The sequence below is a fragment of the Esox lucius genome, chromosome 17 (genome assembly GCF_011004845.1).
Source record: "Esox lucius isolate fEsoLuc1 chromosome 17, fEsoLuc1.pri, whole genome shotgun sequence".
Lineage (NCBI taxonomy): Eukaryota > Metazoa > Chordata > Actinopteri > Esociformes > Esocidae > Esox > Esox lucius.
Genome location: NC_047585.1, coordinates 47,076,668 through 47,091,264, shown reverse-complemented (window position 1 = coordinate 47,091,264; position 14,597 = coordinate 47,076,668). Strand labels below are relative to the sequence as shown.

At 40.9% G+C, this 14,597-nt stretch overlaps 1 protein-coding gene across 19 annotated transcripts in view; it reads left to right on the top strand.

Moving 5' to 3' along the window:
- Window positions 1–14,597, top strand: part of dock3 (dedicator of cytokinesis 3) — a 260,930-nt gene that overhangs the window by 158,587 nt on the left and 87,746 nt on the right. For all 19 annotated transcript variants that reach the window (XM_034287388.1, XM_029114312.2, XM_029114314.2 and 16 more), the window contains 3 exons: window positions 5,432–5,516; window positions 8,346–8,387; window positions 9,126–9,283. In XM_034287388.1, the coding sequence (XP_034143279.1) occupies window positions 5,432–5,516; window positions 8,346–8,387; window positions 9,126–9,283 (285 nt within the window). The remainder of the gene's footprint in view (window positions 1–5,431; window positions 5,517–8,345; window positions 8,388–9,125; window positions 9,284–14,597) is intronic.

Below are 14,597 nucleotides of genomic sequence, written 5' to 3'. Positions count from 1 at the left end.
TCCCGGTGTTCCCCAGGGCTCTGTCCCGATGTTCCCCAGGGCTCTGTCCCGGTGTTCCCCAGGGCTCTGTCCTGGGGCCCCTTCTGTTTATCATCTATCTACTTCCTCTTGGTCATATCTTTCGTAAATTCAATATCCATTTCCACTGCATTGTGGATGACACCCAGCTATACCTGTCAACTAAACCTAACTCAACCCTCCCACCACCTCCCTCTCTGATTGCTTAACGGAAATCAAGTCCTGGTTTTCCTGCAACTTCCTCAAACTTAACAATGACAAAACTGAGGTTCTCCTCATTGGCACCAAATCCACTCTGATAAAACATGACAGTTTCTCCCTTTCCATTGATAACTCCTCAGTTTTTCCCTCCCCTCAGGTTAAGAGTCTGGGTGTCATCCTCGACAGCACACTTTCATTTCAAGCTCACATTAATAATGTGACCTGGTCTGCATGCTTCCATTTACGTAACATCAATCGTCTCCGTCCGTCTCTCACAACCACTAGTACAGCCATTCTCGTTCACACCCTGGTTACATTCCGTATCGATTACAGTAACTCTCTTCTCTTCGGTCAACTGGTTCAGAACTCTGCCGCTCGTATCATCACCAGAACATCTTCTATTAATCACATCACTCCTATTCTTCAGCAGTTACATTGGATCCCAGTCAAATACTGCATTGGTTTTAAGATTCTGCTCCTCACCTCCATGACCATTCACAACCTCGCTCCTCTGTACCTCACTGTACCTCCTTCATATCAACATACCCAGCCGTACTCTCAGGTCTTCTTCTTCTATTCACCTCACTGTACCTCCTTCATATCAACATATCCACCTGTACTCTCAGGTCTTCTTCTATTCACCTCACTGTACCTCCTGCCCGTTTGACCACTATGGGGTTTAGAGCCTTCAGCCACTCTGCCCCTCGCCCCTGGAATTCTCTTCCAGCAGACATCGGTAACATCAACTCGCTTTCCATTTTCAAAATCTGTCTGAAAACTAATCTTTTCACTTGCATATCTAACATGATCACTTTTCATCTGCTTATAGCAATGTTCATCATCACGATTTATCTGTTTTTAGGATCGTTCTGTTTGTTTTTATCTTTATTGTGATTTGTATGGTGATCTTGTGTGATTTGTATGGTGAACTTGAGTGCTTAGAAAGGCGCCTAAAAAAAAAAAAAATATATATATATATATATATATATATATATATATATATATATATATATATATATATATATATATATATATATATATATATATACAAATGCCCAGCATGTGTGCAGTTTGGTGGCAGTGGTTAATGACAATGCCTTTCATGTGGGTGACCTGGGTTTGATTCTCGTGAGGGCAGCCACGATTAACACATTTTATTGCGGGCCGGCTGATCTAGGCTTGCCTGGTTTCTTGTTTCCAACATGAATATGAAGCCTATTCATGGTTGGTTCTAGGTTACTCTAGGTAAACAAGAGTCTTGACCACCTTCGCTTTTTTCATATCATCTTTCACCAGCCTGTGTATAGCCCCAATCACAAACACTCCTCTGTCTCACAAAATGTCATCAACATTATTGAAATTCAAGGACTTATTTCCATAGGTCTCTTTTATTTCTCAGGCAGAAATCAGAAAGAAAATCAAAGCCTGTATATGATTTTATTTTATGTTTTTTTCTCAGAAAATAAATACAAAAATGTATGGTTTCTCTGGAAGAAAGTGTCTGCTAGCATGTAAAATTGAAGTTTGTAAATTGCAAAATATTTTGATATTGAAATGCTTATAATCCAGAAATAAGGTGAGAATGATTTATTTAAGTGTGTCCAATTTAGATTTTTCGTACATAGAGTATAGTGGCAACAATAATAACAGTATATTATCTTAAACTCTATGCACTATTTTAATGTATATTTTCTATTTTCATTTAATTAAAAGTCTGCATTAAGATAAAAAATATATATATAGTATCATTCAATAGATAGTGTCAATAGAAGGGTCACTTAGGGTTTCCTTGATTTTCGGAAGAAAAGCAAAACATTTTGCTCCATTGAAATAACATCAAATTGATTAGAAATAGAGTGAAGACATTGTTTAGGTTGTGAATGACTATTGGAGCTGGAAACTGCAGATTTTCAATGGAAGATCTACACAGGCATACAGAGGCCCATTATCAGCCAATATGAGTCATGTATTCCAATGGCAAGTTGTGTATGCTAATCCAAAATTGGCATTTTAAAAGGCTAATTGATCATTACAAAACCCTTTTGCAGTTATGTTAGCGCATCGAAAATGTTGTGCTGATTATAGAAGTAATAAAACTGGCCTTTAGACTAGTTGAGTATGTTTTCTGGTGTCGCATATTTCTTCCTCTGTCCAGTGTCTGTGTTCTTTTTCCCATCTTAATCTTTTCTTTTTATTGGCCAGATTATTTTTCTTTGCAACTCTGCCTAGAAGGCCACCATCCCAGAGTGCTTATTTAAGAACCAATAAAACTGTCATTCATTAGACTAATTGATAATTTGTAGTGTCAGCATTTGTGTGTTTGATTACAGGCTCAAAATTGACAGAAATAACAAACTTTCTTCTGAAACTCATCAGTCTATTTTTATTCTGAGAAATTAAGGCTATTCCATGCTAAAATTGTTCAAGAAACTGAAGTCCTTGCACAACAATGTTCACTACTCCCCTCATAGAATACCACAAACTCTAACCAGAATGGAAAGAAGAGTGGTGCACAACTGAGCAAGCGGACAAATACATTAGTGTGTCGAGTTTGAGAAACAGACGCCTCACAGGGCCTCAACTGGTAGCTTCATTAAATAGTACCTGCAAAACACCAGTCTCAACGTCAGCACAAACTGCTGATTTAGGAGCACTTCAACAACAACTCTGAACCCTGACACATGTGTCAGGGCATCCAAGCCATCACAGACTACCGGCCAAAGAACCCCACCCCCACAGCCAGCGACATCTCCATAACCGATGAGTTAAACAGGTTCTACGCACGCTTCGACAGGGACAACAAAGGCCCAGCCATTGAAGCTGAACTCCCCCCAGACGACCCCCCTCCACCAGAATATCTACTGCAGAAGTGTCGTCTGCACTGAGCAGGTTGAATGCATGCAAGGCCGCTGGTCCTGATGGTGTCCCCGGGCGTTGCTCAGAGCATGTGCTGGTCAGCTGGCCGAGGTCTTTACTGACATTTTGGTCACTGGCCCAGGCGGTTGTCCTCACGTGCTACAAGACTGCAAACATTGTGCCAGTGCCGAAGCAGTTGTCTGCTTCTACCATGAATTATTTTCGACCTGTTCTACTCACCCCCACGATCATGAAGTGCTTTGAAAGACTAGTTCTGGCCCCCCTTAAGTCCTGCCTCCCCCAAACACTGGATCCCTACCAGTTTGCCTACCGGTCGAACAGGTCTACAGAGGACACCATCTCCCCCGCTTTACACTTTGCCCTGACCAACCTTGACAAAACCAACAACTATGTGAGAATGATATTCATAGACTTCAGCTCGCCATTCAACATGGTCTTCCCTTCCCTTCTCGGCTGGTCAACAAACACCATTACCTGGGGATCAGCCCTTCTCTCTGCAACTGGACTCCGGACATCCTAACCAACAGACCCCATTGCATTGCTCCGTGGTCCAGTTCTGATGCTCACGTGCCCATTGTAAGTGCTTTCTGCGGTGGACAGGGGTCAGCACCCTGACTGGTCTGCGGCTACGCAGCCTCATACGTAACAAACTGCAATGCACTGTGTTCTGACACTTTTTTATCATTACCAGCATTAACTTCTTCAGCAATTTGAGCTATAATATCTTGTCTGTTGGATCGGACCACACGGGCCAGCCTTCACTCTTCACGTGCATCAGTGAGCCTTGACCGCCCATGACCCTGTCACCGGTTCACCGCTTTTCTTTCCTTGGACCACTTTTGATAGGTACTGACCACTGCAGACCAGGAACACCCCACAAGGGCTGCAGTTTTGGAGATGCTCTGACCCAGTCGTCTAGTCATCACAATTTGGCCCTTGTCAAAGGCGCTCAGATCCTTACGCTTGCTAATCTTTCCTGCTTCTAACCCATCAATTTTGAGGACCACCTATCAGTGGTCATAATGTTATGGCTGATGGGTGTATCAGTGTTATTCACTTCACCTGTCAGTGGTCATAATGTTATGGCTGATCAGTGTATCAGTGTTATTCCCTTCACCTGTCAGTGGTCATAATGTTATGGCTGATGGGTATATCAGTGTTATTCACTTCACCTGTCCGTGGTCATAATGTTATGGCTGATGGGTGTATCAGTGTTATTCACTTCACCTGTCAGTGGTCATAATGTTATGGCTGGTGGGTGTATCAGTGTTATTCACTTCACATGTCAGTGGTCATAATGTTATGGCTGATGGGTGTATCAGTGTTATTCACTTCACCTGTCAGTGGTCATAATGTTTTGGCTGATGGGTGTATCAGTGTTATTCACTTCACCTGTCAGTGATCATAATGTTATGGCTTGATCTGTGTATACGTATTCCTGCCATGGTCCTTCTGACCTTTGACCTGACTGACTGGTTCCACATTCTCGTCCTAGCTGACCTCTCTCCATTTAGATGATGTTGTGGAAGGGAACAGCTGTTCCCCCAATACATGCAGGATTGGAGGGTAATGGAAACATCTGTCACTGTCAGCCTAATGCTTTTCTTTCCTCCTGGACATTTCTTTGGATGCACCAAACTTGATCAAACCGCAGAACGTCACTGTAGGCCGGACCTTTTGGAGGAATAACTGGCATTGCTGAGCCAATGTTCTGACTGTGTATGACTAGCTAGGCTGTTGAACTGTCTCTGTCTCTCTATCTGTGTGTGTACTGGATGACTGAAAATATATTAACAGTTGAAACAGATACACAATATTAACATATTAACAGGTGTGTATTTGCAGACACACAAAAATTACATTTACACTTATGTTTGTGAGTTTGTGTGTGTGTACGTGTGTGTGTGAGAGTGTCTGTGTGTGTGTGTGTGTGTGTGTGTGTGTGAGTGTGTGTGTGTGTGTGTGTGTGGTAGAGTCAGTATAAACTCAAAACCCCTGCAGGTGCAACCTGTTCAACCTGTAGTGTTGTGATTAAGACTGTAATCTATCTGAACACTACCCCAGGGAGACACACACACACACACACGCACACAGACACACTTGTGAGATGTGTCAGGGTTATTTTCTACTGAAGGAGGATATTCCCTGTTGCTTCACTGTGTGACATAGAATGAATAAATCAGAAAAGACATGAAGCTGTTTAGAAACATTCAACAAGTCTGTTAATCTCCCCTTCTTCTCCTACCTCCCTGCCTGTCTTTCCCACTGTCTTTCTTCTCTCTGCTCTTCTCTTAACCTGCCTTCCTCTGTTCCCCTACAACCTCCTCTTCACCAGACACCTAGGTCTTGACCTCGTACCCAGGAAGGAGTTTGAAATGGTAGATGCAGACCAGATCAGTGTCTCAGACTTATACAAAATGGTGAGTAACATTTCCACAGAACAGATTAATATAAATTAGTAACACTGAATAGTAACACTGGATAGTCTAACATTAAGTGGTAAAGTTTTCTTCCAGGAAATGGAAAGTAACTTTGTAACTAAATAGTCTTATGTAAAATAGTAAAATATGTAGTTACTATTAATAAATAGTATTTTGAAAAATATTAAGATAGGTAGTAAATATTCTTATGTAAAAGTCTAAAAAAGGTGTTCCAGAATAGTTGTATATAAAATGTGTAACACTCGAGAAGGCAGGTGTAAGGCTGCAAGACACAGAGGTGACTTAACCAACGTCCTTCATTCTAACGACAGATGTCACGTTTACATGGAAAACACGAACGTCAAGCCTGAAACCGTTACTGACACGAAACACAGGGCAGGAAATGGGGACATATGGGGACATATTAAAGGGCAAACAAGAAACCAATCAAAGAACGTGGAAAAAGAACGACAAAACATTGAACATAGAAATGTAACAGCTGACACACCACACGCCAGCTTTTACTAAATATTTTGTAACATTACCACTGAGCAGACTTAAAATAAAATGATAGCCAGTGAACACTTGTATAAAGTCATGACGTGCTGCTGTTGCATATTGGCTGGTATGTTTTGAACACTTCAAATGCAGAACCCTCTGTTGTGCATGGAAAGGAACTAATAGTAAGTATTTATTCTAATCATGAAAACCGCTGATAATGATTATTTACTTCAGTCTTAAAAACAACTAATAACAACTATGCTCAGTCTTAACCCTTGTTCGCCCCTCAAATTTACTACCCTCTGGACTCCTTCGTGGACAAAAATGAACACGTACAATAAACTGACTTAAAATATTTATACATTAATATTTCTTTCAGCTTTTTTTTCATAAATCTCTTGAACAACTTCAAACCTGCTCAAAACAACCAAACCTTCAATCATTTTCAGGATTCTAACCCTTTAAATGCGAGTTTGATTGTTTGAATTACCACATTATTTATTTTTAAAAAATCATTAAAAAATGTTTTTTTTCCATATAATAAATAGTAATGGCATAGGGCTTTGGTGATTAGAGTCTTGGATATGTCAAAGATTAGCAACAAAATTGATTTGATTGCATTATTATATTTTATGTAGTGCCAGATACTTCTTCTGGACACCTTCATGGACAAAAATGTCCCATTGACTTCCATTAAAAAAATATGTTTTATCTCACTGCCATTAGAGTATAAAACCATGCATTCTGTAATATAAGCATTTCATTTTGAAGAAAAGTAGTGACTTTTGACTATTCCACCATACGCGCGCGCACACACGTGCACACAAAAACTCTTCTGCCAGATTCAACAATTTTCCCATTGTTGGTCAATGGATGAAATACATTTTTTTATTTTCTTTGCCATGTGACCACCAAGGTGCCCCAACAGTTTTGGTGGTGCACATTTGTGTAAACGCGCACGCGTGCGTGGGCGCACATCTGTACTTCTTTCTTGGGAAGTTACCTTAACAAGGAAAGTAATTTAACTGCTTAGGTCAGAATTGAGACACTCTTTTTAAAGGGCATGAAGTGCAGATAGAGAGAAGAACTGCAGAACCAACTCAGGATAACCCTGGCAGGACAGGCATTCAAAAGGACACAATCCTCTGGATCCACCCCATCACTGGTGGATCACTGCCTCGCATGCCTGTTGATCTAAACGCTGCCAGTTAATCCAATGTGGTCCTTTTTCTGATCCCAAGTTCTGATCCCAAGTCTAATGAGACTAATAAGCTGAACCTGAGCTCAGGTCTGATCTGATTCTATAAAATATAAGCCAAAAATAATAAATATATTTTTAAATACTGTTTAAAAAATCCAGATTTTATTCTAAACTATTCCATTCACACTGGTATTGACAAGAACACAGCAAAGGCATCATCAAGCAAAGTGAGGAGTGAGGAAAAAGGAAAAGCAGTTGGTCAAGAAAAGTCATCATCCAGACCCTGTAATCAACATCATCCAGAGCCTATAATCAACATCATCCAGAGCCTGTATATGATTAGAATATATTATCATATTGTACAATGTATTGAATGCTGTGAAGAATTAGACAAAGTCTGCTTCTTCTTAAATGTTCAATTCTGCTCCATCTTCCTCAACCCACCCCATGCATTGGCCTTCAGAATTATTGGCGAGATAAATAAGCTTGACCTTACTCAAAATATGTGAGAAATTAAAACTAATAATTTGTCAATTATTTTGGTGTTCATTATACATCACTGGTTTCTTTGGATGCTGTAGTTCACCCCTGCTCACAACATGAACTGTTACTTAATATTCTGATTATTTAAGTTTTACACACTGTTTAGAACAGTGATTCAGCACTTCACATAGTTACTGTCTCATTTTGACAGCCTGTAGTGTCCCTCATGTCCTGTCTTATCCTCCCAGCATGCTCTGCTCTGCTGTGCCTGGGGCATCCCCCTACTACCCACAATACACCCCTGTTCTACTAAGACAGCCTGACAGCCAGACAGCTTAACAGTGCTCTGCTCTAACATAACTAGACAGTACATATTGCCCGGGTTTCACTATCTGGTTCAGCATCAACAGAGGATGACTAACTGATTTTCTCTGTCTCTTTCTATCTCTGTCTCTGTTGTTCTTTCTCTCTCCCATCTTCCACCTGTCTGTCCATCTCTCTCTCCTTTCTCCCATGTCTGTCTGGCTCTCTGCCTCTCTCTTTGTATCTTTATCGCTCTCTCTCTCTATTCTCTGTCTCTCGCTATCTCCCCCTTTGTCTCTCTCTTTCCACTCTCTCTTGTCTGTCTGTCCCTCTCTCTGTAGCATCTGTCCAGCAGACACAGTGTGCAGCAGAGTACAACCCAGGTACAGTATGTTTACAGTTACCATCACACTCTATCACTATGGAGATCACACTCTATTACTATGGAGATCACACTCTATTACTATGAAGATCACACTATCACTATGAAGATCACACTGTATCACTATGAAGATCACACTCAATCACAATGAAGATCACACTCAATCACAATGAAGATCACACACTATTACTATGAAGATCACACTCTACCACTATGAAGATCACACTCTATCACAATGAATATTACACTCTACCACTATGAAGATCACACTCTATCACAATGAATATTACACTCTACCACTATGAAGATCACTCTCTATCACAATGAAGATCACTCTCTATCACAATGAAGATCACTCTCTATCACAATGAAGATTGCACTCTATCACAATGAAGATCACTATCACGATGAACGTGGTATAAATGACTCATATTGAGTATATAATTGAGTATTATGTTTTAAAACCATAGCTGGGAGAGTTGTATTGATGCTTGTTTCAAAGTATCAGAACCACATGACTAATAATGTGCAAAGCATCTGTTGTCATACTCAGTTTGTGTATGTAAGTGGTGCATTCTGACCATACGCAAACAAATACATGCTTTCATATCACATGCCACATCTGAAAGAGAGTACTTATATTGATTAAATAGTATAGTAAATGTCTTGCATGATTATTCCATTTGCATAGATATAATTGTTGCTACAGATCTGAAGGTGTTGTGTCTGTTCCATGCAGGGCGACAGCATTCGCAGAGGCCATGGTGGAGAACCTTGCAGGATCCCCATCCCACACCACCTCCTGGTTAGCCTGAAGAGCTTTACCTACAACACCATTGGAGAAGACACAGACATCTTCTTCTCTCTTTATGATCTCCGGGAGGGGAAACAGATCAGGTAAATGAAAAGATGAATCGGTACTGGTAGTTCACGCCATTGCATTACAATGAAAAACCTATCAGAAGACAGTGGGATTGCAAAGTGGTTAGTGTCTAAATCTTGTCACTGACCACCGGCTACATTTAGCTTTTTATTTGTATGTGAATTACACAAGCCTCACATCAACATGCCCAATGCCAAGCGTCGGCTGGAGTGGCGTAAAATAAGCTGCCACTGGACTCGGGAGCAGTGGAAACATGTTTGGTGGAGTGATGACTCACGCTTCACTATCTGGCAGTCTGATGAATCTGGGTATGGCCGATGCCAGGTGAACGCCGCCTACCGGAGTGCAAAGTGGCTACTGTAAAGTTTGGTAGAGGAGGGATAATGGTCTGGGGCTGGGCTGTGTTTGGGCTGGCCCCCCTTATTTCGAGTGAAAGGTCATATTAATGCTACAGAATACAAAGACATTTGTACAGAATACAAAGACAACTGGGTGCTTCCCACTTTATTGCAACAGGGCCCTTTCCATCTACCTGTAATATGTGTGGAAGAGCACTTTGGTTTTGCTTTCTTTGTAAAACAACATCATTTTTGACCAGCTGCTTAATTTGATCTAATGACATTCATTTGGAAAATAATAATATGTACTTCAGTTTTTGTTATTTTTCATTTGCTGTTGAAAGTATCTAACAGTGTTTATTTCTGTTGAGTTGTGTACATTTAGCCCAAAGGTGTTTTGATACACATTTACCTGACAATTAGTCCATGATGTTGATCAAGCAGTAGAGTAATGCAGAAATAAATAATTAATGTATTTGGTAATGAACACAATTAATAATGTATAGTTGTTCTAATAATTCTGAAAGATAATGAGTAGTTACTTTGTATAATGAAGCTGATGTAGGTTGAGTGTGTGTGGTTGTGAGGTTGGGTGTGTGAGGATACTGTATATACAGTGGATATAGAAAGTCTACACCCCCTGTTAAAATGCCAGGTTCTTGTGATGTAAAAGAATGAGACAAAGGTAAATCATGTCAGAACTTTTTCCGCTTTTAATGTGACCTATAATGTGAACAACTGAAATCTATGAAGGAAAAAAATAAAATAAAAATAACTCACAATAACCTGGTTGCATATGTGTGCACACCCTATAACTAAAACTTTGTTGAAGCATCTTTTGATTTTATTACAGCACTCAGTCTTTTTGGGTAGGAGTCTGTTAGCATGGCACATCTTGACGTGTGAATATTTGTCCACTCTTCTTTGCAAAAGCACTCCAAATCTGTCACATTGCAAGGACATCTCCCTTTTTGGATCACCCCACAGATGTTCAATTGGATTCAGGCTGGACTCTGGCTGGGCCGTTCCTAAACGTTAATATTCTTCTGGTGACGCCATGCTTTTGTGTATTTGGATGTGTGCTTTGGGTCGTTGTCGTGCTGAAAGGTGAACTTCATCTTCAGCTTTCTAACGGACGCCTGAAGGTTTTTGCCAAAAATGCCTGGTATTTGGAACAGTTCATAATTCCCTCCACCCTGACTAAGGCCCCAGTTCCAGCTGAAGAAAAACGGCCCCAAAGCATGATGCTGCCACCACCATGCTTCACTGTTGGACTGGTGTTCTTTGGGTGATGTGCAAATTTGTTTTTACACCATACCTTTTGGAATTATGGCCAAAAAGTTCAACCTTGGTTTCATCAGACCATAACACATTTTCCCACGTGCTTTTGGGGGACTGATGTTTGTTTTTGCAAACTTCAGCCGGACTTGGATGTTTTTCTTTGTAAGAAAAGGCTTCCGTCTTGCCACCCTATCCCATAGCCCATTCATATGAAGAATATGGGAGATTGTTGTCACATGTAGCACACAGCCAGTACTTGCCCGAAATTCCTGCAGTTCCTTTAATGTTGTTGTAGGCCTCTTGGAAGCCTCCCTGACCAGTTTTCTTCTTGTCTTTTCATCAGTTTTGGAGGGACATCCAGTTATTGGTAATGTCTCTTTTGTGCCATATTTTCTCCACTTGATTATGACTGTCTTCACTGTGTTCCATGGTATATATAATGCTTTGGAAATTATTTTGTACCCTTCTCCTGACTGATATCTTTCAACAATGAGATCCCTCTGATGCTTTGGAAGCTCTCTGCGGACCATGGCTTTTGCTCTGAGATACAACTAAGAAAATGTCAGGGAAATCCTACTAGAACAGCTGAACTGTATTTGTGATTAATCAGAATCACTTTAAATGATGGCAGGTGTGTTATGACTTGTATTTAATATGAGTTTGAATTTGATTGGTTAATTCTTAACACAGCCACATCCCCAGTTATAAGAGGGTGTGCACACTTACGCAACCAGGTTATTGTAAGGTTTTAATTTTTCCCACTCGAAGATTTCAGTTTGTTTTTCAATTGAATTGTTTACATTATAGGTCACATTAAAAGTAGAAAAAGTTCTGACATGATTTATCTTTGTCACAAAAACCTGGCATTTTCACAGGGGTGTGTAGACTTTTTATATCCACTGTAGGTGTGTGTGTGTGTGTGTGTGTGTGTGTGTGTGTGTGTGTGTGTGTGCAGTGGTGGGTAACTGCTGTGTAACATGACATCTGTCTCACAGTGGGATATTGGTCCTGTTGAGAAATTCCCTCTCAGGGGGGAGACACAGGAAGTGACCACCAGCTGTGGTCAGGGGTTTATGTATCTGTCTTCCTCTGGCACTTTCCTCTCCTCTGCTCCCTACAGTAAGATGAACAACAGAAACACACACACACATAAGATGACCTTAATAACCTGTAGTCATGCATTCTCTCTTCACAAGCTGTCTGTGGCAGCAGATCTGTGGTCTTTGAACAGCTTTTGTTCTGAAGTGATGAAGATGTTAAGAAATGTAGTCTGTCACTGTGATGATCATAAATCTTACTACATCCATCCTCAGTCTGTCACTCTCATTATCTTAAATCCTACTACATCCTTCCTCAGTAGTCTATCATTGATTATCCTAAATCCTACTACATCCTTCCTCAATAGTCTGTCACTGTGATGATCCTAAATGCTGCAGAAAAGTCAGTGTGTGTGTGTGTGTGCGTGTGTGTGTGTGTGTGTGTGTGTGTGTGTGTGTGTGTGTGTGTGTGTGTGTGCAGGGGAACCTCGTTCATTGTGACACATTTGTTGCCTAGGGAGACCAGAAGTCTGATTTCTTAGTTAAGTAGGGCTTAAATCAATGTGTATCTTCCTCTCATTCTTCATCCTCTTCCTCTCCCTCTGTGCAGGGCAGGACTAGAACTGTAGTCCTTCCCACTCACAACCTGTCCATGTGCTGACTCTGTGTAGGATGAGATAGCACGCAGCACCATGTTATCTGTATTTTTATCCAGCATGTCCCCCCGTGTGTGTGGTTGTTATAGTAACGCTTGAACATGGGGGTTCTTCCTTAGCTACTGAATTCTTATACTTTTGTTTAATGAACATACTCCCCCCATCACACACACATACACATATTGACTTTCTTTTCTTGGAATGGCCAAGACATTTGGGTTAGACTAATGGCTTGTGGGTACCCACAAAGCACCTGTCTTAACGTCAACAGTGAAGAGGCGACCTGGGATGCTGGCCTTCTAGGCAGAGTTCTTCCTCTGTCCAGTGTCTGTGTTCCTTTGCCCATCTTACTCTTTTCTTTTCATTGGCCAGTCTGAGACATGGCTTTTTCTTTGCAACTCTGCCAGCATCCTGGAGTCACCTCTTCATCTGTCTGAACCGTCGCTCAAAATGTTTTTCTGAAAATGAGTGCTACTGTAGGTCTGTCTAGTAATTAGTCCTTATAGGTTTTGTATTAAAGAATGCCAGATCAGCATTCTTCCTGTAAGACATTGTATTTACGGTCCAGGCCTGCTCAGGTACGGTTCCTGGACCCAGTTAGCCGACTCATTGCCATTTCTCAGTGTATGGTGAAATAAAACAAGAACGGAGCTCCCTAAAGATGAACCTAACATTGACTCTGGTTAAAAGAAGTGCATTAAAGAGGGAATAGGGAGTCACTGAATTATGTTTTTCACAGCTTTTCCCTCCTCTGGGCTAGGAGGCCTCCTCAATGCTTGTGTTTTCCATGCCTCAGCTTCACAGAGTATCTGACTGCTACCCCAAGACCCTTCAACCATGTCCATTCACCAGGTTAAACAAACACCTAGACTGATTCTTAAGATGGCAGACATATCGGGGACATTCAGCCAGCACCCATTGGGCTGTGATGAAAAGTAGTGCCGTTTTTAAGGAACATATTCACCCCAGCTAGCACATCCACGGCGCTAGTTCAACCCACCACTGTGTTATTAGCATGTTGGCGCCTAAAGCAACGGTCGTTAGACACAAAGCTTTTCATTTCAACAATGCCGTATTACCGTGAGGCAGTCGTACTTACAATGTAGAAAAGATTGGTCTACAACCTTTTTAATGACCACCTGCTATTCATGAGACAATGCTAGGCTGTGTTCTGTTAATGCAGGCTGCTGATTGGCTTGCTCATGCCCTACCTCCCTGGGTTGGTATGGTTACTCTTGGTAATGGTCCTATATTCACACTAGCTATATTAGACTATATTTCCATAGTGGAAATAAAGTCTATTGAGGAAATGCATTTTATAGTGGAAATACAGTCTATAGTGGAAATAGTCTATAGTGGAAATACAATCTATAGTGGAAATACAATCTATAGTGGAAATACAGTGTATAGTGGACAGTGTTTGGCCTACTTTTTTGCCCAACAGTAGCATTTATGACCAGTGGCAAAAGCCATAAAGGTCATAGATGCTATTTGTGGTGGATGTAAACTTAAAAAGAAATGTTACTCAGTTTAACACAATGCTTAATGGTGTCTAGTGACATATTCAAACTCGGTGTGTTGTTAATGCAAGACAAACTGTTCTTATGTTGAAATGCTATACCAACTCTTGGTAGATGTATAGCTATCGAGTTGTGACAGTTGGTTAGCTTGCTTGCTTCTTTGCTTTGGTTGTCGCTCAGATGATGACTACCTTCTTTAAATCAATGTCACAGCCACTTACGGACAGTTAAACACAAATGTGCCCGCGCACAGACAAACAGTTATGTTTCTTTGACCTCACTCTAAGGCTTGATAGACTGAACGCTGGGTGCCAGACGTTGTTGCTCTGCTCTGATGCTCGTGCTATAGTAAACTGTATGCAATGGTGAACTGCTCTCAGCTTGAATATTTTTGTTGTATTTCATAAAAATATTATATTTTTCTGTGGTGGTGCATCACAATTTAGCTGCGGCTGGGCGTCGCTGTTAATTCAATAAAAGGGAAATAGTGTAAATA